The sequence below is a fragment of the Hirundo rustica genome, chromosome 12, assembly GCF_015227805.2.
Source record: "Hirundo rustica isolate bHirRus1 chromosome 12, bHirRus1.pri.v3, whole genome shotgun sequence".
NCBI classification, from domain to species: domain Eukaryota; kingdom Metazoa; phylum Chordata; class Aves; order Passeriformes; family Hirundinidae; genus Hirundo; species Hirundo rustica.
This window is the reverse complement of record NC_053461.1, coordinates 4,881,121-4,905,578: the sequence shown is the minus strand read 5'-3', so window position 1 is coordinate 4,905,578 and position 24,458 is coordinate 4,881,121. Positions and strand designations below refer to the sequence as shown.

Sequence of the window (24,458 nt, the reverse complement as noted above, 5' to 3'; positions counted from 1 at the left end):
AGAAAGATTGTCCAAGGGTGGGGGGAAAAAAAACCCAACCCTGGGGATGTTATCTCATGTTGCAGCTTAGTCAATGTAGTATTTGGCAATCAAAAAGCACATCACTGCTTGTCACCATCCCTGGCCATGCAGTCTCGCCCTCCTCTCTGCCGTGGCTGCTGTCTTAATCCTGCAGTCAGCTGTTTCTTCTCTCCAGCGGGAAACTAATAGCTGTTGGGTTTTTGGTTTTGTTTTTTTTTTTCCTTGTTCTTTTCTTGGTCAGATCATGCTTTGGCTTGTTTGGTGCTTCTGTGCTGTCTACTAAATAATTCAGATATTTCTGTCTAGTTATTCAGTATCACTGGCTTTGCTTTTAGCACTTGAGCGGTGACAGTAAACTCGTATTTGTCGTCATCAGGGAAAATAGGCTTGTTTTTGCTGCTGCACTCTGAAGCCTCAGCAGTATCTGCCAGATGCTCCACCTGAGCAGCTCACACAGGCTGCTCCTGATCCTGCTTCTGCCATGGGCTGTCCTGCACCCGCAGGGAAATGTAACTTCCTCGGCACTTTTGTCGTGTCTCACGCGGGAGCGATGGATCCTGCACCGTGCTGGTGAATCTTGTCGAATCAGTCCTAAAGTAACCGAGATTAGATTTAGTTCGAGGTGATTGTACTCAAGACTTCCTCATCAGGGACTCTATCTTTGGAAGATAAGGAGCAGCTCAGGTCAGAATGCATCTCATGGTGACAGCGCAGGAGGTGTTCAAGGGTGCACAGGGGACCTACGAAACAAGTTGGGGGTCAAAGTAAAGATCTCTTGATAAACCCAGGCTGCAGAGGGCTTTTTCTTCTACAACTGATGGAACTTAGGATGCAGGTGATCTCAGCACTTATTTTTATAAGGGATCCTTAAATATGCATTGTAGGAAGTTGAATTTTGCCCCATCTAGGATTTCTGACTTGAGGTGATAATTTTTACTCAGTGGTTGAGATGGAAAGTGATTCTATTTCATAAAAATGGAATTAGAAGTTCTCATATTCATATTTGGAGACTCAAGCAGAGGGACACAGGCTTTGAGATACATTCCCCGTTGGCACCCATGCTATGGTAGAATCGTGGTTTTGTTTTTGGCTTCCCCTCAATTTTAGGGTGATAATTGACAGTCATGTTTTGACTTTTAAACTGGGGAGTGCCTGTGAGTAGGAGATCATTGTAGTCCTGGCAAGGATCAACGTTTGGATGGGATATAGGTAACATGCATTGAATCGAGCTGCTCTGCTGGGGAGGAGGAGAAGAGAACATCCCCTTACAGAAGACGTGAAACCTGCTGCTGTTTCGTTTTCTGTGCTGCTGGTGTTTCTGTGCAGAGCTGGGGGAGCTCTTTGGGAAGGGTGGGTCAGGTCCAGGTTGCAGGAGGTGCGAGGAAGAGGAGGAAGGGGTGTCCTCACTCTCTGCTCCCTGTCCCCAGGCTGGCAGAGCAGGGCTCTCTCTCTCCTTCTGCAGGTGCTGTGCTGGCACCTGCTGCCTGCAGAGCCATTTGGGAACGTTCCAGAACTGCTCTGCTAATCACACTTGCCTTGCACTGTAATGAAACAGCGAGATTAAGCTGTGACAATAAAAACCTGAGGCATGCAACTCCTGAAGCGGTGCTGGACTCTGGGACATGGGTTTGTGAAGAAAATGACAGGGCAGGCCCCAAGACCTGACTCTTCCAAGTTTGTAGTCTCATTTCTTCGGGTTTCATCTGCAATGAAGAACTGCTGCTCAGCATTTGTGAAAGCCAGGCCTCGATGATGAGGTGGCTTTGTAGAGTGTGGTCAGTGTTGGGGGTGCTTGTCACCTTTTAGGGTCCACTTTTGTGTTAATCTTCTTGCTAGTAGGTGCCACAGCGTCCTTGTTGGGGAAAATGAGCTCAGATGTCACTTTCCAAATGCAACTTCTGCAGCCACAGGCTTTCCCTGTTTGCTTGCCTGTTCTGTGCCCTGTGCTGCCCACTCAGGAATAAGTTGATTTCTCTATGAGGAAAATCCTGAGTTCTTAGTCTGTTTTGATCCAGCTTGATTTGGTGTGATTGTTTTTGCTAAAACTGCGTCCTGTTTGCTTCTGCATCTTTTATTTGCAGTCATGGAGGGGTTTTTTTTTTTGGTGCCACTGCTTGTTAAAACAGGTTTTCTGACTCTTGGACAGTTTGATTTGCAGTTGCATCTGTCTGTACAGACCTTATGTTCAGATATCGTTAGTGTGCACAAAAACAAATAAAGATGCTGTGATTAAGGGTTTTTTAAATTGAAATTATTTAAGATCAAGTTATTTAGATTGAAATTATATGATACCAAAACTGCCAACTTTGAAATAAGTTATTTTCTGTCCTAATTTTCACTCCAGCCTGCCTCTGACAATTTGACTAACGGGTTGTTTGTCCAAGGAGGAAGGCCTGATGATCCATGTATGCAAAGAAATAGAAATGGAGTGCCACTCCCTTTGTTTTCCCCTAGTATGAGTGCCAATATTTTAAAAATAGGAACAACTGAGTCAATTTCTTAACCCAAATCTGAGTTGTCCTGTGGTTGTGGTTGCATTCGAGGGAGAGTTGCCCTTTCAGGGTGTAGCTTATGGAATAGAAATGAGTGTAATATATTACTTTTTTCTGTGTCTTGTACAATTTCAAGGGCATGATAAAGGAAGGAGACAAGTAGGAGTGTGCTTTTACATACAAAAGGCGTTTTATTTCACGGGTTTTTTTCTTAAGTGTCTTATTTGCAAGATACCTTCCTTACCCTGCCAGTCTTCTCCTTTAGTTGTTGTATTGTCTGCAGTGCTAGCATCCATTAGTTGGTTCTCTGAAACAGGAGTTCATCTTCACAAGAGGATTTGGAAGATTGTGCAGAGTTTGTTTCCCTTTTTGTGAATTGAGTGCTCAGTAAAGTTGAGTGTCCTGTTTGGATTTTATTCAAAGATTTTCCTATAACATATGCACGGAATATGAGTCAGCAGTGAGGACTTGTTTGAATAAATTGAGCCTCGTGGCAGCGTTAGGGAACTATTTATTGTAACTCTGTGAAGACTGCATTGACCTTCGTGTGTTGTCCGTAGGCCTGACATCCTTTATGGATTGAAATTGATTTCCAAACCTGGTTTTCTGAGGTTTCCCCGGTAATTCTCATGTTTCAGGCACTGACAGATTAATTTGTATCTTTGTTAATTGCCTCAATCTATGTGCAATGAAGATACTTTTTGATTTAAAACACTTTTCTCTCACATAGTGGACAGGCTCCTGGAAGGGAGTGTAAAGGGTTCCTTCCTCTGCTGGCAGATTAACTCTTGCCTATCTCTTCCTCACGGGCAGCATCCCTTTGCCATCACTTTGTCCCATGGGATTCCATACTTACATGCACCAGGGATGCAGATCCAGAGGTAGAAGTCAGTTTCTTTCCATCTGAGTGCTCTATTTTATCTCACCATGAATCATGCTACATTTTACTGGCAGAGTGTTCGCTTGTTTGTGCTGCTTGCCTTTGTACAGAGGATAAGAAGCTGCCAGGCTGTTGTCTGGGACTTGGGAGCAGCAGGAACTTCACGTTTTTCCTTCATCTTCTTTTCCAACTTGTAACTTCAGACAGTTGTATTCATGCAATAGGACATGAATTTAAAAAGTCAACAATGACAACAGAGCAGTCTGTTCTGTCTGGTTTCTTTATTTGGCCCATAACCCCCAACGTGCTCGTAGTCTGCATGCCATGAAAGTAGATGAAGAGAGCAGAATAATGCTGGAGATTTTGCATTTCAAAAATAAAAACAAGCCTTAAGGATTTGACAGAACTCCCAGCTATCTTAAACGTTAGAGGCAAACCGTGTTTAACAGCTCCACTTACAAACAAGGGAACTTTTTGGGACACCCTATAGTGTGTTATTCCCCTGTCAAGTCAATGCTCTCTCTGTCCAGTGGCATTTAAATTAGCTGGGAATAGAGCTGTGAATTTCACATTCTCACCTGCATTTAACCTGCAGTCCCATGGAAATTGCTTTACCGGCTGGGTGGCACAGCATGGGTTGTAAAATCAGATTCTGTAATTTGTTAAGCTGGACCTCCAGATTGTTGAGGTGTGTTCTTTTGTGTGTTTCAAGATTCATTAACCAGGCTTCCCAGCCCTAGGTGGGTTACCTGGATGGTCAGGCAGATCCAGGCACTGAGTCAAATCCTGGAAGCCACTGGGCTTCAGAAAGGGGTCAGGATTGGAAAACAGACATAAATTCACCTGATCTAAGTGGAAAAGATAAACATCACATATGGTATCAGCAAAATTTTGCTAAATAGGTTATTGTTCGTTGGGTTTTTTTCTGTGATGTATGATAGCTCTAATGAAAGATTGAGTTAAAGATATGAGCACTGGTCCCATTTTGTGACCAAATAGATTCTCCTTTTCTCTGGTAAATTTTCCAGGCAGAAAGGGCTACCAGGCTGTAACCTTTCAGTCTGCTACGAGGTCCCTGTTTATCTGACTGTGTAATGCCAGCACTTGCTGTATTTGACCTGACCTGAGGGGCTCTGGTTCTGTGGTGCTGCAGCGGCTGCTGGCAGTGGCCCCTGCCCTGTCCTGGGGACACAGCCCCCCCCGTCCTGGGGACAGAGCCCCCCCCTGTCCTGGGGACACAGCCCCCCCCGTCCTGGGGACACAGCCCCCCCCGTCCTGGGGACACAGCCCCCCCCGTCCTGGGGACACAGCCCCCCCCGTCCTGGGGACACAGCCCCCCCCGTCCTGGGGACACAGCCCCCCTGTCCCTGCCTTTGCTGCAGGCAAGGAGGGACCAGGAGCACAGCAGGATGCTGCTGTGGGAGCGCATTGCTTGCACGTCTGTCTGAGTGCTGGGGGTGTCTGTGCACGAAGAACAGCGACGTGAAACCCTGTAAATAACTGTGGAGCTTGCTGGTTCAGTGTGGACAGAGCAGCCTGAGCTGGTTCTGCACACCTTGATGGTGGGCATTGGGGCAGGGAAGCTGTCACAAACACAGGCCTTTTATTTTGAATAAAGCCTTGGAATAGCAATAATAGGTTTGTTGTTGCATCGCAGTGCAGAGGTGCAGGCTGGCTTAGCATCCTCTGCAGGGGCGCTTGCTTGTGGTTACTTCCATGTGGAAGGTGTGTGCTCAGAGCCACACAACTCTCTGTAAAACTGGCCTGCTGCTGTTGGCAATGGCCTGCATCCTCCACAGCTGATTCTTTGCCCCTTTTACATCTTACAAGAATTTCTTTGAGAGCAAGAAGGTGTGTTCTTTAAATGCACTTCTCTTTGAGGAGTCTCAGCATTGCTGTTGCAATGGAATGGATGAACCTGGGTTCTCTCCTGCTAGAACAGATTTAATGGGAGCAGCAGGGAGTTGTTAGGGCTGCTGGTCTGTGAGTAGAGATTTCAGCGTGGGTGTGAGAGAAATTATAGTAAGTTTTAATAATGAATCTAACTCTGGTGGTAGTTCCTATTTGCATTTATATGCATGTATAATCTTCGTGTTCAATGATATCAGCAGAATTTTGCTGTTCAGATAAGACAACCTAAAGGAAATGTTGGTGGTCCTACCTCCATGAAAGGTGACTTGGTGGTTTGTTTGTCTTTGATAAATCCTTACAGAAGCAGGCAAGGAAGCTTCTTTTTACAGGCTGGCTGTTTCATTTGTGTGTGTGTAAAAATAATGCTTTAAAGAGCTGCAAGTCAGCCAAGGGTTTCTGTTCTCCCCATTGGGTGGGATAATTCCTTCAGCAGCTGTGACTAATGAAGTTGGTAGTATTTTTATTACTTTGTTACAAAGACATCACACTTTATTTTGTCTACCTGCAGTCTGCTTTCTGGGCCTTGCAGGTCTTAGAAAGATTTGGAGTGTGCTAACAGTGCTGAGCCAAGGCTTCTGTGACAGGTAGTTTTCTTTCCTACAAAAATCACTCAAACTGTTTTTTGGTTTTTTTCTTGTCACAGAACAGCAATTGAAATGGCTTGAAAATTTGGAATTTCTGCATAAAGTGGATATTGTAAGAAGTCTTCCACTTCGTCTTTTGTTTGTGGGAGGTCAGGTACTAGGAAGGCTCATAAAATACTTATTTTGTTTATACTACTGAAAGGGCATAGATGTGTGTACAATAATACTTGCTTCCCAAGAAAATATTTTTAATGTCCTGCCTGACAGAAGAGCTGATGTGGTTGTTGAATGACAAAACCTAGAGTCGTATTCCACGTGGCAGCTGAGACAGGGGCTGGGTTTGTGCCCACCCTGCTCCTGCACCTTGTCACTGGAGTTACAAATCCCTCAGGTGGGGGAGAGGAGATGGGCACAGCCTTGGTGGCGTTAAACACCTCTGTGCTGGCGTCTCACGCGCTCCTGCAGCTCTCTGGTGAGCTGCTCATCCGAGTGCAGCAGCGGTGCTGGTGCACACACCTGCTGATCTGTGAACCTTAAGCAGTCCCTTCACAGGAATTAAAGATTTCTCACACCAGAAGCTCTTCTGAATGTCTGTTTGCTTTTGCCTCTGTCAGCCCAGATTTCAGGGGTGAGATTTTTGTTCGAAGGAGGCAGAAATCTGCCCTGGTGCCTGATTGAGGTGGTTGCTGATCTGCTGTGGCAGGTAATCAGCTGTGTCCTTCCACCCAGCTGGCAGCAGCGCTTAGCCAGAGTCTGTGGCGTTTTCCCCAGAAAGGATGGGGCTGTTTTAAGGAAATGTACTGACCCCAGCGTGGGAGTTTGGGTATTTCTGTAACTGCGAGTGTATTGCTACAAAAGGGTGAATGAAACTCACACTGAATAGCTTGAAAATTCATTTTCTCCAGCGCCGTTGATTTTGGTCCTGGTTGAGAAATTTGCACAATATATCTTGTTTTGTGCTGGAGAAAACACTTAACTAAGAGATATGAAACTCTCCAGTGTACCTGGAATTTCACAAAAATGTTTATGAATCAAATACTACACGTTTTAAGTTGAACCTAAAATTAAGTTGGCTCCTACCTAAATAGATTATTGCGTTGTATTCTTTCCGTGCTGCAGAAATTTAATTTTTTTTTAACAAACCACTTCAACTTAAGTTGTCATCCGAGAAGGTTCCTTTCCTTTTCTGACTTTGTCCTGTCAGTGAGGAGTCTCAGTCCCGCCGAGTGGAGTCTCTGTCCTCTGAGCAGGTTCGAATGTGTTTTCTAAAGGCTGATGTTTTCTGCCTGGCTTATCTCCTAGGGCAGAGGATTCCATGTAAGTGCATTTCTACCTTAGATCTGCTCATACACCGAGAAGCCGTTTGCCCTGCGAGTACCCAGCCACACACAAATCCTGATTCCAACGTGCTCCCCTTTTCCCCCGGAGCCACTATCTCATCTTCATGTGGCAAAAGGGCCAGCTGAGACCTATAGTCGTGATCGACTGTAGTGGTGTCAGATTAGGAAAAAGGTTTAAAAAAAAAGCGCTTGGAGTTGTGGGGTTTTTTTTGCAGGCTGTGGGAATTGCTGGTTTCTGCAGCAACAACAGAAGCAGAGGCGAAGGAGGTGTAGGTTGGAGCTGCGGTTCTGCACGGCAGCATCAGGAATTTGGATTTTGGGGGGGGTCTGTGCCCTGTGGGTTGGAACTCTGTGCAGCGCCAGGATCGGGCCCTCCATGAGTCCTAGGGGAAAAAAAAAAAAAAAAAAAAATTACAAAAGTCTTTAGAAGAAGTGCACGTGTCATTTCCCCTCCCGGTTATGTGCGGAAACACTAATTGCCGTCGCTCGGAGCGGAACAGCGCAGGTAAGTGCGTGAGCGGGCTCGGGGAGCAGGGACCCTCAGACGAGGGGAAGGGATCTTCGCCTCCGCTGCTCTCTCGGCCGCAGGTTCTGGGGAGCAGAGCTGACCGGGGATCCTGCCCCGTGCCGGGAGCAGCTCCCTGCTCCGCACGCCTTTGCAGTAGGTCTTACCGGATGCCTTGGCACGAAGGAATTCGCCGAAACCTGATCCTTGCTGGAGCTCCGGCCCCAGTCCTGAGGGGTGAATCCTGTCCCCACTGTCTCGCGCGCCTTTGTTTTAAAGTAATATTAAGCCTCAGACGCCAGGTGATTTACTTTAATTCAATATCCAACTTATGTTTGATTTCTTTTCGTATTCAAGTGAGCCATCTGGCTTTAATGAACTGTAACTGCTTTTAATGCTGCCTCCAGTTGCTAACATCTGAATATTTCATGTGCTGAAAGGAGATTTGAAATGCAGAAGTGAGACTGAAGGGTCCAAAGTATTTCCAAATCCAGCAGCACTTGTGCTCCGCTTCCCTTGGGATTTATCAAAAGGTGATCTTTGGGGTGCCAGGCTGTAAGCAGCAGCCATGGTGGGTGCTAATTACAAATGCTCTCAATTTTGTGTACATAAAACACCACAACTGCTTATGAAATCCTCAATAAAAACCCAACTTGACTTGGGCAGCATATCAATCAGCTTCAACAGGAGCTGCCGGGGTTTGGCATCTTCTAAATCAACAGCCTCTTTGGTGCTTGGGGTTTGGTTTTGTGGGTTTGTTTTGGCTTTTTTTTTTTTTTTTTTTGTGGGGAAGGTAGTGTCCAAAATATTATCATATTGCCAAAAAAAAAAAAAGTAGCTGCATCACATAGTTTAATTATAGAAACTAATTGAGAGCTGTATCCCTTAAACTGGAAATAGCTTAATTGTAGTTAATTCTGAGTATACTTTGCCAGGGCTACACTGTTCTAAAGCAGGGGCATATCCCCAGACTTGTTGGAATATGTGCTTTGCTCACAGCATTGCCTTTGCTTTTGCTTAGCACTGTGACAGCTGATAGACTTGGGATTGGCCATTACCAAGGCACATTTTGATTACTGATTAGAAAGTTTTGTTGGTCAGTTCTTCTCTGTGTGCTGAGCATCATGCCAGTGACATCATCTTCCAGCATCACTTTTCAAAAGATGGAATGGATGGAAGCTCAGTCTGTGTAGGAGGAAGGTCTTAGAGGATGGTCTGGGAAAATGTGCTTGAGTTACTTTACCCTGCACTGCTTTGTCCTGTGAGCCTGGAAGAACTGTGTGAGGAGACAGTGGCGAGTGAGAGTGGAGCCTGTGCTTAATTTCTCAGTAACTTTCTCGGTGAGGCAGAGCTGGATTGGGAGTGAACGTGTGACCTTGTTGTTACGTGCTGAGCACAGACTTTCTGAGCTGGAGTGGAGCAGGTTAGAGGCATATAGCAGAAATTGGCAGCTGGGTTCCACTCCAGACACATTCCTGGGAAGCTATAATGAATAAAAGTTAATAGTATCTTCTGCACAGTAGATTTTTCTGGCATTAAGCTGCCATTCAATAGGAGCTCTTAATGATAACTCTTGCTACTCTCAAAAAATTTTTATTTTCACATGTAATGAAAATTTTCAAAGTTGGCTGTAGTTTTGATTGTACTTGAACTTCTTACGTGACTGACTGCATATTTTATTCTATTCAAGTTTGTTGATTTATTTGTGTGTGAGGGAAGCTACCAGTGTTGTGCACCTCTAAGGGTTATCAGGTAGTCTGCATAAGCACTATAGCTCTACAAAACTCAAAATCAGAGACTTTTCAAATGTGTAGGACTTCCTTTTTATAAACTATTGTTATTCAAAATGTATTCATTTCAGAAGCACAGCCTGTGTTTTTTAGAACCTGATTTTTAGTCTTCTATATTATTTCTGGTATCTCACTTAAATAAAACAAGTACTTCACAGGCATTCAACAAGACTGCAAAGGCTTTTTGAAATAACCTTTTTCTTACAAGAATTTTCAGGCCAATAATCTTGGTTTTATGGCTGCTTGTGTCTTTGATTTATATAAAGATGTCAAAGTGTGTTATTTGTAAAGAAACATGTTACCTAGACTCTTATTTGCTATACAACTTTGCTTTTGTAGAGAATTTTGTAAAGAAACAAAACTTGTGATTCATTGCAAATGAACTGGTGGGCTTGCTTTAAACCTGTTTTTACTTATTTTCTACCATTCATAATGAAGTAATTACTTAATTGCTCGTAGGACTAGGTTTGCAAATTGGATCTTAGGAAGAAATGTTTCCCTGTGAGGGTGGCGAGGCCCTGGCACAGAGTGCCCAGAGAAGCTGTGGCTGCCCCATCCCTGGAATGTCTGGGACCAGGAGGCCTGAATGTCTGGGACATGCATCCCTGGAATGTCTGGGACAGTAGAAAGTGTCCCTGCCCATGGCAGGGGGCTGGAAGGAGATGATCTTTGAGTTCTCTTCCAACCCAAACCACTCTAGGATTCTATCTTAAAAGTAGCTAAAAAAATCCCGTGAAGGTTTTCTTACCAGTTGTTCCTTTCAGGTGTTTTCCAGGATCCCTTCTTGAATGTCTCAGCTGCTGTGCAAGGTGGGAGCCAGCTCATGACCACCAAGCAGTGACAGCCTTGGACTGCCCTGCTTCTGGCTGCTGGGAACAACCTCTGGGCCCCTGTGGAGATGAATGGAGAACAGCAGTATGATGCAGGTAAGAGTCCAGCCCAGCTCCCTGGCCAACTTTTCTAAAAATGTTAGCAATGTGGAAGAAAGATGAGCGCAGGGAGTGTCTCACAGAGCATGTGCCTGCTGCTGTACCCGGGGAGAAACTCCAGTCTCACAGATTCTGGGTTATGTTCTGGCTGTGGGGCTGCCATGGCTGTGTTCGTTACTGCTCTGTGTCAGAGCAGGGTGTATCACTGGCTTAAAGGAAAACAAAATCTGGCCCACCTTTCTTGGTGGTTGTGTTTTCAAGAAGCTGTGGCTTTCCTTTTTGTGGTACCACCATGAGATGGGCTTATGAAAAGCTTGGTGGTGTTAACACTTACTGTTTTAAGGCATTTATCTTTCAGAGTGGTTAATACCTAGTTCTGTCCTTGTGTTCATCTTCTTCATATTTTGGCAACCTTTTTCTGCTGGTTGAAAAAGTCAGATAACTGAAGCTGTTTGCTGCCAGTGTCATCTGCCCTGTTTTTCTGAAGTGCCTTGGTGTGTCCTCTTTGATAGGCTTGTGATACCAGTTCCTAACCTCCTGCGGAGCGGTGTATTATGATAAATCAGCTCAGGTTTTGGAACACGTTGGAACACCAGGCCAGGAAGAGTGTTAGTCTGGGGTGGCTGGGAGTACTAACAGCTTTCTGAAATGGTTCTGGTATTATGGGGGTAAGGGCCATCCATTTTCTCTGTCTTGCCTGCCATGACTTGTCCCTTTTCTTTGAGGAGGTCTCTACCTATTACAGTTTATATAAAACAAATTTTGATTTGTAATTGTCAGTGTAAACAATTGGATCAAGATTTTATCTGAGTATTGCTTTCCTTTGGTACTTGTCCAACAAGCTGCTTTTCTCACAGGACAATTCATTATTGGTAATTTTTGTACCTTTACTTAATGGAAATCTAATTGTTGTCAGTGTTGCTGAAGAAATGTTAAACATAATTTTAATCTATAGTGCTTTTTAGGAGAATGCTATCATCTCCTGTATGATGCTGAAATATGCTTTTTAATTATTAATTACAGCAAGTCAGTCAAGTTGTTGTCAATGTTGCAGCCTCAAATAATCAAGAAAAGGCATCATGGATGTGGATGTAAAATTTCTCCTGGCACATGCAGGAGTGGAAGCTGCAGGCTTCTGTCACAGAGTGGAAGGAAGGGAGAAGAAGTGTGAGGAGTTGTTTACACAGTCAGCAGTGGTGTGTCCACAGGCTGTGAGAGCACATCCCTCAGTCTTAAAACCTTTATTGACATTTTTCCAACTTCCTCAAAAAGTACCAGGTCACGGAGTCCTCTCTCACTGTGTGCTTTTGAATAGCTAAGGGAAGGTTTGATGCTGGTTTGAAATTACTCAGCAGCTATTTCCCTGAGCATCCTTTTGTGCCAGGTTTGAGTGCAGGAGGCTGTGAAGAGCAAACAGTAAATGATGAGAGCTTTACTTGCCTTCAGAGATAGTTCCCAGCAAATGCCTGTGTAAGCATAAGCACACTGGCTTTGTTGTGCCCTCTAATACTGTTTTCTGAAGTGCTTTTGAGTTACACCAATCCAAACCACTGGTGGAACATTGCCTTCATATTCTTTGACTGGTGTAATTTTCTTCCACTTAATAATTTGCAGCAGCTTTTGGAGATTCTCCTCTGTTTTTCTGGTTTTACATCCAGGCTCTGGCTCCAAGAACCTAGAGAGAGCTCAGGATTGTTGGTTGTGATATTCCCCTGCACTATGAGGGAAAAAGACAACTTTTATTCTTGTCACAGTCTTTCCCAACTCCTGAAATTCCAACCTGTCTTTATTTATTCATGGCCTCGCAGCAGGCGGAGATGAAAAAGATTAACAGTTACTAAAATCAGATTGAACTATATCTACATTTCAGGGTGAGAAACCTTTGGATTAGCTTTACTGAAGTCTGCAAGACCTTCAATTGTGATGTACTTAAGTGTCCAATGTGACAGTCTTCAACTGAATCACATTAAAGATGCATGAAAGTTATTTGCAGCGAGAATTTAGCTCAAAATCAAAGATGAGAACAGCATAGTGTAGACTTCCCATTTCAGATATTTTTAAGGGTTAACTTCCTTAATATTTCGCTACATTCTCCAGTCCAAATGGTATAATTCCATATTCTTTCTCTACCTGTATATATCAGAGAGCAGCAGGATTAAATTTGTGATAAAATTCAGAAAGAGTAAGTGTTCCCAATGATGCCAGTAGAAATAGTGACAAATGGGAAGTGATGCACCTGCCTAGGAAATTGCTGATATTCTTATTAAGAATTTTCTCACCTCCAAAGTGGATGAATATTCTCTGCAGAACCTCTGTAGGACACTTCTCAGATTTTGCTTAAGAGAGTATTAGCTTGATTTGAAAGTTCTTCTGACACAAACTGGTTGCACGGCAAGGCCAGAGACAGGAGTTGTGTCAGGTTTCTTCCCCTGCCTTTGCCAAAGTTGTGCTTTGCCTCTGGGCTAATGTGCTGCTCAGTCATCCTGTCTAATACAGAGAAATAAGTCTCCACATAGTAGAAAGCTGAATTCATTTAGGGCTTTTAAGTAGCAATTAAGGATATGGGGGGAAAGAGAGTATATGTACACCCATGCAGCATTAGATGAATAAAGTGTGCTTTGGAATCAAATGCATTAAATATGGTTATGCTTGTTGTCATCTGTCACACTGATTTGCAAGTTCTCTCACAGTAGCAAGAACCTCTGCTGTGAGTGTCTGAGGTTTATTGACCATTCTGAACTCAGGCTGATCAGGGTGTTTAATGCAGACATATGGCCCCTCAGGAATGTGGCTTCATTAAACTGGTCTCGTGTCTCCAGGGATCTGCTAACCCGTGAGGATGGAGCTGTGCAGTAGGGTCTTGCAAAAAATTCCAAGAACAGTTCAAAGGATTGATTGAAGCAGAGCCTGCTCTGCTACCACTGTCCTGCCAATAAAACCAGAAAAGGGATCGCATTCTGACTCTGCAAGCCTTACCAGAGAGATGGTCCTTTGCTGCACTTTTGAGTGCTTCTGCATCCAGGTGTTGAAGAAGAGAGACTTTTTGGGTTTTTTTCTTTGTTTATGTAGTCCTACCACATGCCGTAATTAAAAAGCCAATTTTCTGCTCTCACTGTGAATCCTCATACAGCATTTTCGCTTGGAGCTTTATTCTGTGAGCTTGTCCTCAGAAGGAGCTGTGCTCAGTAACCTGAGGAGCAGCAAACAGGATGGTTCAAACCCTAGGTAAGCACAGCCCTCAGCTGGGTCAGCCTTGGAAAGGGGAGGAAAATTCCCCAGCTCTGTGCTCAGCGGTGGAAGGAGAGGCCGATCCCCTCAATTGTAAAACCTCTGTAAAGTGTAAACACGAGCCGAGTTCAGCTTTTTGTAAATGAATGAGCAGAAAAAGTTGTGGGTGCTTTTTGCAGAAGTTTTTAAGAATCCCTCTGACCGAGGGGAACTCCCTAAAAGAAAAGGGTGAGGGTATTAAATTTGCCGTGAGTGCTGGATAAGGATTTACCGCGGGGTTTTTTTTTTGTTGTGGGGCCGGGGGGGTGGGTTTGCTTTTGGGGTTTTTTTGACTTGGTGGTTTAGTTTGTTGGGGGGTTTATTTGTTTTTCCTGTGAAGGACGGGTTTCTAGTGAGCTTTTTGCTGTGCCTGAGCGCTGCTCTCCACAGCACAGCCGTGCAGGGGGATCTCCTCCGGGCGCAGGGAGCGCGGGTGAGCGGGGTGGCGAAGGGGCTGCGCTGGCTCGGCCGCTCGGGAATGGTTCTAGCCGCAGCGAAAGGCGAAGGGTCGCCGGAGCAGCCGGCAAACCGGCTTTCCTGGGAGCTCCTTGTAGCCATTAAGTGGCGACATAAGTTACTAATTGACCCTTTCAGTGTGTGAAGTGACCTGTGCCTCATTTAAGGAGCTTAGCTGCCCCTCGGGCAGTTATCTGATGCTGGCGGGGCCCGGGACGGCCGCGGCTCCCTCGGCGTTCCCGGAGGAGCCGCTGCCTCTGCGAGCCGCCTCGCTGCTTCCTTCCCTTCAAACGGGACACGGCTACGGTCCCGCAGGACCTGCTTTTTGGGGCTGCAGGGTGATTTTTGGCTGGTTTTCTTTGGGCGGGAGGAAAATTAGAATTCGCTGCTGGGTCTGATTGACCCAGAGCTGGTGTTTGTTCCCTTTTGATTCTGAAGCTGTGAACTTCAAGCGTTTTTATGGTCATAGAAAAATAAATTTCTGTTTAAATGAGTTGAGAAATCTTAGTCGATTTTGACAACGTTATGCAGTGAAATTGTTTTTCTTAGAATGGTTTGCATCCAAAGCTTTGATCAGCTCCACCCTGATTTGCAATCAGCTATGGTCTGTGTCTTAACCTTTTTTTTTCCCCCCCAAAATTTCTAAATAAAACTCCTTATTTATTTCTCCAGGTAATTTCTTCAGTGAGTTAAAAATTATCCCTTAAAAGTGATGGTGATATTCAAGCTCTGAATCTTTTGAGCCCTGGGGCTTATGAAAGGCCAAAAATAACCAGCTGTGGTTGGTTAAAAACAGACAAAGTTGGGGTTCTGGAGAGATAAGAGCCTCTTTTAAAATAGATAATGTCATCAGCCAACAACAGCTAACTGAATATACATGTTTAAGTTTTGGGAAGTGGTAACTCCTAGAGTCACAATGAAAAGTCAAAGATGAGTTAAATGATGAGTTTGAGATAAAACAAACATATTAAACTGAAGACTTGTAGGGTTTTAGTCTATTTAATATATCTCAGACTTTTGGACAAATATTTGCCTTTCTATTGGAGGACTGGGAATTGTCCCAGAGCTTACTTAGCAGGTTGTTAGCCTGTCCAGGGGTCTGATAAGGGCATGTGGTGGTAATTAGTTCTTTTTCTTTTTTTGTGAAATGTTTCCTACTCAAACTACTGCTGCTGGAAAGATCGGTTACCGCCTGCCCTAGGAAAGGGTGTAGGAAATGCCGGTGTCCTGTAACCTCTGCTGAGCTCTCCTTGGGCTTGTGATACACAGAGATTTCTCTGTTTTCAAATATAAACAAGGTGTCCGGTTTCCTGGTCCTGAGAGGGGGAAAGCTCCGTTGTTCATTCATAAATACAGCTATGGTGCAGATGATGGAATCAAGCCTGAAAGTGAAAATGAAAGCTCTGCTCTTGTGTGCTGTCGCTGCCGCCCCGTTTTGCTGCTGAACCTCGTGTGTCGAGGTTAAAATTGCTGCTTGGATGGGCTGGGATCCTCCCTGGCCATCTCACTGTGTTCCTGCAGGAAAATGTCACGTGGCTGCCTGCTGAACTAAACAGGGGACCTGAAATCCACCCTGTGCTGCCTTGGTGTCTTCTTAGCAAAGTGGGTCCATGTTGGAGAAAATGGGAATAGGAGAGGAGCAGGGAAGAGGCCAAGCCAGAACTGAAGGGGGAGAACAGGGCTGGGGTACAGGCTTGACAATAGTAATAGAAAATGTGATTAATTTGTAGTGTTGCTTATTACGGGTGCCTCCTTCCCTAACAGCCTGAGTGAGCTTTGAACTGTGGTTTGAATGGTTATAGCACATTTATGCTTTAAATGCATCCCATAATGTGGTTTTCTTGGTCTAAAGAAGCTGTTACACCATAGGAGCTGGGCTGTTAAAGTGACCAAGTTTATTTCAGTTATGTCTCAAGGTGTTTTCTTTAGAAGTACCGTGAATCCTTCTCTTTGCTTTTGGTGTTTTAGAATAGCTAAGTGCGTGCTATCTAACTTTACAAAGAGCACAGTCATATTTCAAAGGTTTTTTTAGACTTTCTTTTCAGATTTCTTACTGATGGTATTGCTCTTTCCTGGGTGGTTTTTAATTTAAAACATCAACAGTCCAGTGTGCTTGGAGTTCTGAGTCTCTCGTATTTGTTGATACAAATACAGAGCTGGTCTGCCTACGTTTCCCTCTCACAAATTGGAAGCAAATTTCTGCTGAACCAAAATCCCCAAATTTCCCTGTTTTCCAGACCAAGTCTAGCTTAAAAGTGCTGTTCACAGGCAATGAAAGGCCAAGTAGTGTTGCCCATTTCTTGAAATGTATTCACTGCACACTTGTGTACTCTGTCATTTGGAACTGAAGTGGGTTTTGCTGTGGTTCGCAGTAGCCTCAAGTTTCTGAATTAGAAGTGTTTGGCTTCTCTTCCAGATGCTGGTTCCAGTGTGGAAGAAATGGAATTCAACTGGGATGAGTATCTAGAAGAAACAGGAGCAACTGCAGCCCCCCATGGATCTTTTAAACATGTGAGTAAGGGAGTGTGTGTGTGCTTAGCATCTCCTGTATTGTTTCTTTGATACACTAAGTGTTCAGGGTTACTTTGAAAAAGTTGCTGCTCTCAAATTTGGAAGACTAACTAGAATCATGCTTTTACAGAGAAATGCAGAATTTAACCTTTTTATTATTGCTTCTTGTCTTCCTCCCTGTACGTAGCACAGGGTAACCCCACCACAAGTGCTGAAATCTAAGGAGTTAAGGTCTTTTCTGCACCAGAAGATAAGTCTGATTTTCCTCAAGAGGCTCAAAATACTCAGTCTCTTTCTTCTTTTGTTGATTGCTCCTGATATGGAGGAGTAGCTTGAGAAAGCTGGTGGCAGAATAGTTCTTGAACAGCAGAATTCAAATGTGCTCCCAAAGAAGGCTTTAATGGCAGACCTCAAGGAGACAAGGAGAAAATAACAGCTCTGCCAAACACCTGACTGTAGTAGTTATAGAACTGACTAGGATAATTGCTGATAACAGGCTTAAGGAATAGGATAAAATCTTTATAAGCCCATGTCTTTGCCCTTGGACATCTTAAATGTTTGCTGGTAAAGTCCTGGAGAGCACTGTCCCATTGGGGGAGATCTGAATGTGAAATCACCTTCTGAATGTGAAGGTGAGCTCTACAGAGGTGTCCAAACCTGTTGGTTCTCTTCCAACAATAAAGCACCTTCCAGACTGCCAGAGTGGTGACTGTGTGTGACACATTGTTTGGAAGACACCCTGTGGTGCTCAGGCTTTTGGGTCCAATGCCATGACTTTCAGTATGAGAGAATTTATATCAGCAGGAAAACAGACTGAGGTCTGTTTGTGAAGGATCACAAAGTGTTTTGAGTCCAAGGGTAACCTGGAGAAATGAAGACTGTTAAATAATCTGTTAAAATGTGTCAGTTGTGTTAGTAGTAAAGATGCACAGAAAATACAGATTTCACTGAGGCTGTTAGAACACTGGGATGTAATCATAAGTTTTTTTGTTCAAAGTAAAAATTCAAGCATCTCATTTCTGGAGGGAAGGGGACTGTGCTTGCTTTATTTTTCCTGGGTGTATTGAGACTGTAGCAGGAGCCAGCTTAGAGTGGTGGTCCATACGGCTCACACTGAGGGCACAGCATGGAACCAGAGCAGTGGTATTTTGCAGTAATACAAGGAATGGCCTGTCTCTTCTGGTGTGTTTTACCTCACTGGATCTCTGTTCAAGAGGCCTGCTATCATAGCTTGGGCACTATACAATTAATTGTAATGCCAGCTTTACAGCAGCGGCCAACCGGATTTCGTTAATTAGCAGGAGACACACTTTGAAATACTCTCTGCACCTGCACAAGCTCAGCTGTCTCAAGTCTGAGATCTGGTGGCTGTGGCCATGGTTGATAAAAATACTATAGGTTTTAAAAAACTTCCACATTTTGTACTGTTATTAATCCCTACCTGTGAGGAACACAGTGTGGTTTGCCTGGTGAGGTGGCACGGTGATGGAGAGTGGTTTGGTGAGGAGCCCCTTTGTCCCACTGCCCTGGGGTGCTTGAGGGGCCTGGGCCTCTGCAAGGAGGTCATCAGTGAGCGTGGGAATAGGTGCCTGAATGTTCAGAGTGGAACTATTGGGCATTTTGTACCAGAGCTTAGAATTTGTCTGGAGACCATTCCAGTGTTGATGTTCTCTGTAATAAGCTTGGCATAACATTCTGAGAAGTTGTTGCTGACGCTGAATTGACGGGCAGAGGGAGGAGCATATTTATATCAGAGTCTTGCTGTTAATAGAAATGCAGGAGTGCAAGGTCACACGCTGGGTGTTTCTGGTCCATTAGAAGGTAGTGTGTTGGAAAAGGTGGAATAGAGAGCCTCACTGCCTCCCAGTGGAGAGCGACCGCCGGTCTTTGTGACAGAGCGCCGAGACAGGTTAGTGTGATCCCAGGATACACCAGGTGAGTACTTTTCAGTGGAGAGCAGGCAGGCACTGGTGTGGCTGTGCTGGTGATTGTAGTCCCTCCAGCTCAAATCCGTGGTCGCAGTTTCTTGACTTTAAGAATGACTTATTTTTATAATCCACCATCAGGAGAGCTAACAAGATTTACTCTCAAAACAACATGAGTGGAAAAATCTGAGCTGAAGAATAGTATTGGCACAAAAGCAAATGAACATATATGATAAATTAATTAATATAAATTCTTTTTAAAGTGGAACTGTGTGGTTTTAGTTTGGTTCTTTTTAAATACTGAAGTAGTAAGCTCCCATTATGAGTTGTGGGTGAGAAATATTTCACTCATGTTGTAGGAGAACACATGGTCAGGTTAAGAAAACGTCATCTGGGATTACACAGCCTGTGTTAGCAAAGAACTGGACTTGCTGATGGGAGAGGTGACTTTCTATATTTGTATGCTTATATTAATTCTGAAAGTTTTGCATTGCTATGAGTAAGACACATTGGAAAATTTAAGCTACTTCTCAAATTGTGTTCTAATGTTTAATTAGTTAGCATTTTAAAAATTAGACAATATCAAGATCAAAGTGACTGTTTGGCATAAAATGTAGCAGGAAAAAGAACTTACCAAAAAGCTGGAGCTGTAATGAATGCCAGTGTTGTTATCCCCCCCAGTCTAAATGCATTTGCTCTGGAACTGAATGCTCTTTTTAAATTCCTTTCTGCCCTTGACAGTGTGTGTGACTGTGAAAAACAAGCTGGTGTTCAGCATCATCTGAACACATGTATTTGCTGTGTGTTCTTAAGTGCTCTTAGTCCTTCTTGTCTGTTCCTTACGATCTCCTCTGACTGAGTCGCATCCCTGGGTCTGGCTTGTGCCGCAGCAGGAATTTGGGGACAGCAGCTGGTGGGAAGAGGGGATGGGGGTTGGATTCACAGCTCCTGGCCAGCTCAGCTGCCCTCTGGGAGCCGGTGCTCCAGAGGAGGTGCTCTGGAGGGTGCCCATCCTCCCTGCTGCCCAGGGAGCCTCCCTGGAGAAGCCCGAAGCGCTCCCCCGGCCCCGCGGCGCTGCCGGGAGAGGGCGCGGGCAGCGGCTCGGGCTGCGCGGTATTCCCGGGAAACGGCCCGGGGAGCTTGGGAAAGGCACCTGGCCGCAGGGAACGCTGCTCCTGCTGCCCTTGGTACTGCTGAAACCCGCTCTCCCTGTCGTGAGGCTTGGTTGAAAGATCGGGTGTAGGGAGCAGCACAGATTTCCCAGTTCTTCAAATGCTGCGCTGAGCTCGAGGCTTTTCTCTCAGGAGTCAGAACATCAAGTTTTTGGGAATATCTCTTCAGCAAAGACAACTGTCTTTTTTAAGAGACATCCTCTATAACACCACTTCAAAATGCCTGCAGGCATTGGGTCCTGCTGATTAGGTTTTTAAGAAGAGATTTCTCTAAGTAAAGGGTATTAACCCAGAGGATATGAACAGTTAACGCAAGCGTATGCTTTTCTTTCTGGTGTAGTTCTCTTAGTTTTATTTTTAGCAAACCGGTATGTGCTGCCTGATGAGACTATAATAGCTATGGCAGTTACTGAACTGTCAGCAGAGAACTGGGAATAAATACCCCAGAAAATATCTGATCCATCTGCATCATACTGAAAACCATTCTTGTAGTTGGTTCAAAGGGGAAATGGAACTTGGGGCATCTTAAAAAAGAAAGAAAACATGAATTACGGTCAACTAAGAACAGGGAATTGACGCGTCAAAGTTTTAATTGGGACTGAGGTCCTGGAATTAAGCATAGATCAGAACATTCTATGGAGAGAGCAGAACAGGATCTATATGCTCTTTTGGGATTATTTGAGTTAGGAGAAGTTAGGGATATGTGAAACTTAAGGTGTCTTCTCTTTGAAGTCTCCCAGTTCAGTGTCTCAGTCCTGTGCAGTCGGATTGGTCACCTGCACACAGCACACCCACAAAGAAACAGAGCACTCCCAGTGTTTGGTGCTTTATTGTTGTCAAAGCATGAAGAATACAGACTGAGTATGTTCCATGCAATTTATGTCACAGCGCTGCATATAGAATTATTTAGGCTCTTGCATAGAGAGGTTAAAAATCCTTATTCTGCACTTAGTGCAGGTTTGTGGCTCCTTAGATAAGCATGGTGGAAGAGACAGATACTGTTACCTAAGGCATGTGTAGGTACTTTAAATGGGCTTTTTGACCAAAGACCATGAATGACAACAAGTCATTCAAAGACCTTGAATGACAAGACCTTTGACAACAAGTCAAAACTGTGGTGCTGAGTTTGGCCTTTAGTTTTGCTCAGGTTGACAGCCCAGCTGGGAGTGGGAAAGCCTTCCAGTGGAAAGGTACTGTCCAGGGCAGAAAAATGAATGGCACAGTATTGCTTTGAGCTTGAAAAGATACTCTGAAATGCAAAGAAGATCAGATTTCATTATGATGATTCCAGTTTGGGTCCCATAATGTGATAAAGCTGTTTCTCTGAAGAGACTGGGTGGCATTTGGCTTGAGTGTTTTTCACTAACGAACTTGTCTAAATTGTTCCCTCTGTCATTCAGCAAAGTTTCTGAGAGGAGCTCAGTTGTGATGATCTTCTTCCTCTTCAGGTGGATACAAGTTTGCAGAATGGTTTTGCCCCTGGCATGAAGCTGGAAGTCGCTGTCAAGTCTGACCAGAACACCTACTGGGTTGCCACCATCATCACCACGTGCGGGCAGCTGCTGCTGCTGCGCTACGACGGCTACGGCGAGGACCGCAAGGCCGACTTCTGGTGTGACATCCTGACAGCTGACCTGCACCCCATCGGCTGGTGTCAGCAGAACAAGAAGATTCTCAAAGTGCCTGAAGGTACCAGCTCTGTGTGCAGAAACAGGAACATGCCAAGGGGTGCTGCTGTCCTGTGTCAGCCGGGCAGCAGCCTGTGTAGCTGCTGTGGTGTGCACGTGCTGTTGCTGTGGGGGCAAGCTGAGGTTATCTGATGTATTTTCCTGAAACCCCGTGACAGAGACTTGTGGTTATCTTAATCATCACCCACCAAAATCTACTGCTTTGACATTTCCTTTTAGTTTTTGTTTTGTTTCTTTGTTTTAAGTTGTTACCGGTGTGTGGCAGATTCCCTTGAATTAGGCAGCCCAGCAAGGGTGTGGTAACATCTTGTGTCTGAATAATCTCTATCTGGCAGGAAAAAAAACAGTCTTTCTTTTTAACTCTTTGCTTAGGGATCAAGGATAAGATACCTGACCAGGAGGAGTTCCTTCAGCGGGTGCTGAAGGGGGCCTGCAGTGCCCCTGCTAACCTGCTGGAGGGGGTAAGTGCTGCAAGGGGCTGCATACTGGGTTTTGTCTTGGCTTTGCCCTTCATCATTAAGGGGACCTTATTTGAATTGTCAGTTCAATTCCCTTTTTAAGTTCAGGGTGTACTGTAATATGCTGTTGACCCTAGAGTTCCACTGTCTTGTGTTTCCTATTTACAGTGTTTAATTTTTGTAGTGTTGTCCTGAAACATATCTGTTGCTGCAGATTTGGGTTGTTCAGTAATCCTGGTGAAAGGAAGAACTTTTTCAACTCCCTAAGGTTTCAGTCTTCTTCCTATTCTCTTCCTCCTCCATGCAGCTCTAAGAAAATAATGCTTTATTTATCTGGCTTTCATGTTGTCTCCTTTCTCAACTGACTCCTTTCACTTTGCATTGTTTTGTTTTGGCATTTTTTACTAACGGTCACGTTATTGTTTCATTTAAATATTACATCTTTGCTAGTGAAGAACCAAACTTTTATCCCCTGCTCTGCATTTACAGCAATATCTGCACCTTATACCAGTGTCTGGTTGTAAAGTGCAGAACATAATGGTTTCTGGAAAATGCCTTTGACATCTTCATCACAGCTAACAATTCTGTCTGTATGTTTCTGTCTAGTCATCTTTGTATGCTGGATGACTCAGTTTTAGGAAGCGATTATTCACGTTTCCTTCAAACTTGGAATATATAAATGATAATAGCTCTCAAAATGATAATGAGGACTTAAGTGAAATGTGTGACTGTATGTGCAGGCAGTGCAGAAGCTCTGACAAACACCAGCGATTCCAAATGCTGTCACTTTTGACTTGGGTTAGGAAGGGACATGGATTTCTGTGCTTCTGTGTTCATACTTTATTTATGCAGACAAAATGCGTGTGAAGAGGTGGGAGTACGGCATTTGTTCTGTTCTGTTGTACAGAATAATTTGTGTTCTTCTTGTAGCTTCACAGAGGGAAAAATCCATTGGATCTCATCGCACCCGGCTCCCGACTGGAACTGCAAAACATCCGGGATTCCCTGGAAGCCTGGATAGTCAACGTGGTGGAAAACGTTGGTGGGAGGCTGAAGTTGCGATATGAAGGCCTGGAGGATTTGGACAAATTTGACCAGTGGCTCTTCTATTTGGACCCTTTCCTTCACCAAGTGGGCTGGGCAGCTCAGCATGGATACAGCCTGCAACCACCTTTAGGTATTTGACAACACAGATCTTGTGTGTGGTGGTCAGAGGGTAGAGGCTGCTGCTGTAGTGCTCTGAATTGTCCTTCTGGGTGCACGTGGTGGTCACGTAATCCGTGTGATCTGACACGTCCTGTACCTAATAAAACCTAGGTGAAGGTACAAATAGTCCTACAAGACTTCTCACCCACTTGTTCTAAAGCTGCTAAATGCTTCTGCCTGTCAAAGCTTTCCTCCTGTTTGTACAAATGAAAGGAGTGAGGAAGGGATTGCCTTCATGACTGGGTTATTTTTGGTATGTTTGTTTTCCTGGGGTGGGAAAAGTCTTATGGTTTTGGAGTACGGCTCAGCAGGAGCTTTTGCAGTTGAGACCCTACTGGACTGATTTAGATACTGTTTAATGATATAAAAATGCCCCTTAAAAGAAGGAACAAGTGCATGGAAGTGGGGGCAGAGGCTGGGACAGATGGACACATCCCTCTGGCACATCCATGTCAGGGCAGGTCATCAGGGGAGGGGGACAAAAAGTGGCAGAAACACAAAGGGAGGCTTATGAGCTTGCTAGTGATGTAACGTGTTTCCTGATGAGGGGAGACATTGGGATAAAGAATTCGGCAGTTTAGAGGGGCACAAATAAAACTTTATTGCTATCTGTTCAGAGGGAAAAGAAGAAGAAAAATGATTACTCATGCTTTCTCTTTTTCCTCAAGCCATTAGGTCCTTGAGGAGTGAAGCAGATTGGCAAGAGATCCTGAAGAAGGTGAAAGAGGAGGAGGAGGAGTCATCTGTTCCTACAGATCTTTTTAAGGTAGTTTACTGCTGTGGAGGATACCATGGAAATGCTATATTCCTGAGAAATGATTCAGGAAGTCAGTCACCCAAAATTCTTTCCTTGTTTTGTTGGTTTTTAAAATTTATTTCCTTTGTCTCTCTGGTTTAAAAATGTAATTATAATGAAAAATAATCATACTGGTATCAATTCTTGGTAAGTTAGACAATGCACCCATCACAGTTGATGGAAGTCATTAGTTGTCATGGTTCACATGTGTTAGTCCTTAGTTCATTTTGCTCAGCTTTGTTTGGACCCATAAACAGAAGTAGAGGTGCTGTTGCTCTGGAATTTGTTGGGTCATGTACAGAGCAGGATATAGATAATTCTGGAGCAGGAGCCCTGTTCTGCAGGTTTGTTAGACTGGAAATGAAGGCCTGTGTAGTTCTCATTTAGTGTAGCTCATGAGGAGTGCTAAAGGCTACAGGGAAAACCTCAGAACATTTCTATCGACTTAAGAGACCACTCTGTATTATCAAATCTTGCTTCTGTGTGGAGAATGGCAGAGGAAGAAGTCACAGGGACTCAATTTCCTA

The 24,458-nt window shown here is 44.3% G+C and overlaps 1 protein-coding gene across 4 annotated transcripts in view; it reads left to right on the top strand.

The window, feature by feature from the left end:
- SFMBT1 (Scm like with four mbt domains 1) overlaps positions 1 to 24,458 on the top strand; it is a 72,019-nt gene that overhangs the window by 25,923 nt on the left and 21,638 nt on the right. For all 4 annotated transcript variants that reach the window (XM_040076501.2, XM_040076499.2, XM_040076500.2 and 1 more), the window contains exons 2-7: positions 10,288 to 10,449; positions 16,592 to 16,686; positions 21,232 to 21,472; positions 21,844 to 21,932; positions 22,860 to 23,106; positions 23,804 to 23,901. In XM_040076501.2, coding sequence (XP_039932435.1) covers positions 10,422 to 10,449; positions 16,592 to 16,686; positions 21,232 to 21,472; positions 21,844 to 21,932; positions 22,860 to 23,106; positions 23,804 to 23,901 — 798 coding nt within the window. In that variant the 5' untranslated portion in view covers positions 10,288 to 10,421. The remainder of the gene's footprint in view (positions 1 to 10,287; positions 10,450 to 16,591; positions 16,687 to 21,231; positions 21,473 to 21,843; positions 21,933 to 22,859; positions 23,107 to 23,803; positions 23,902 to 24,458) is intronic.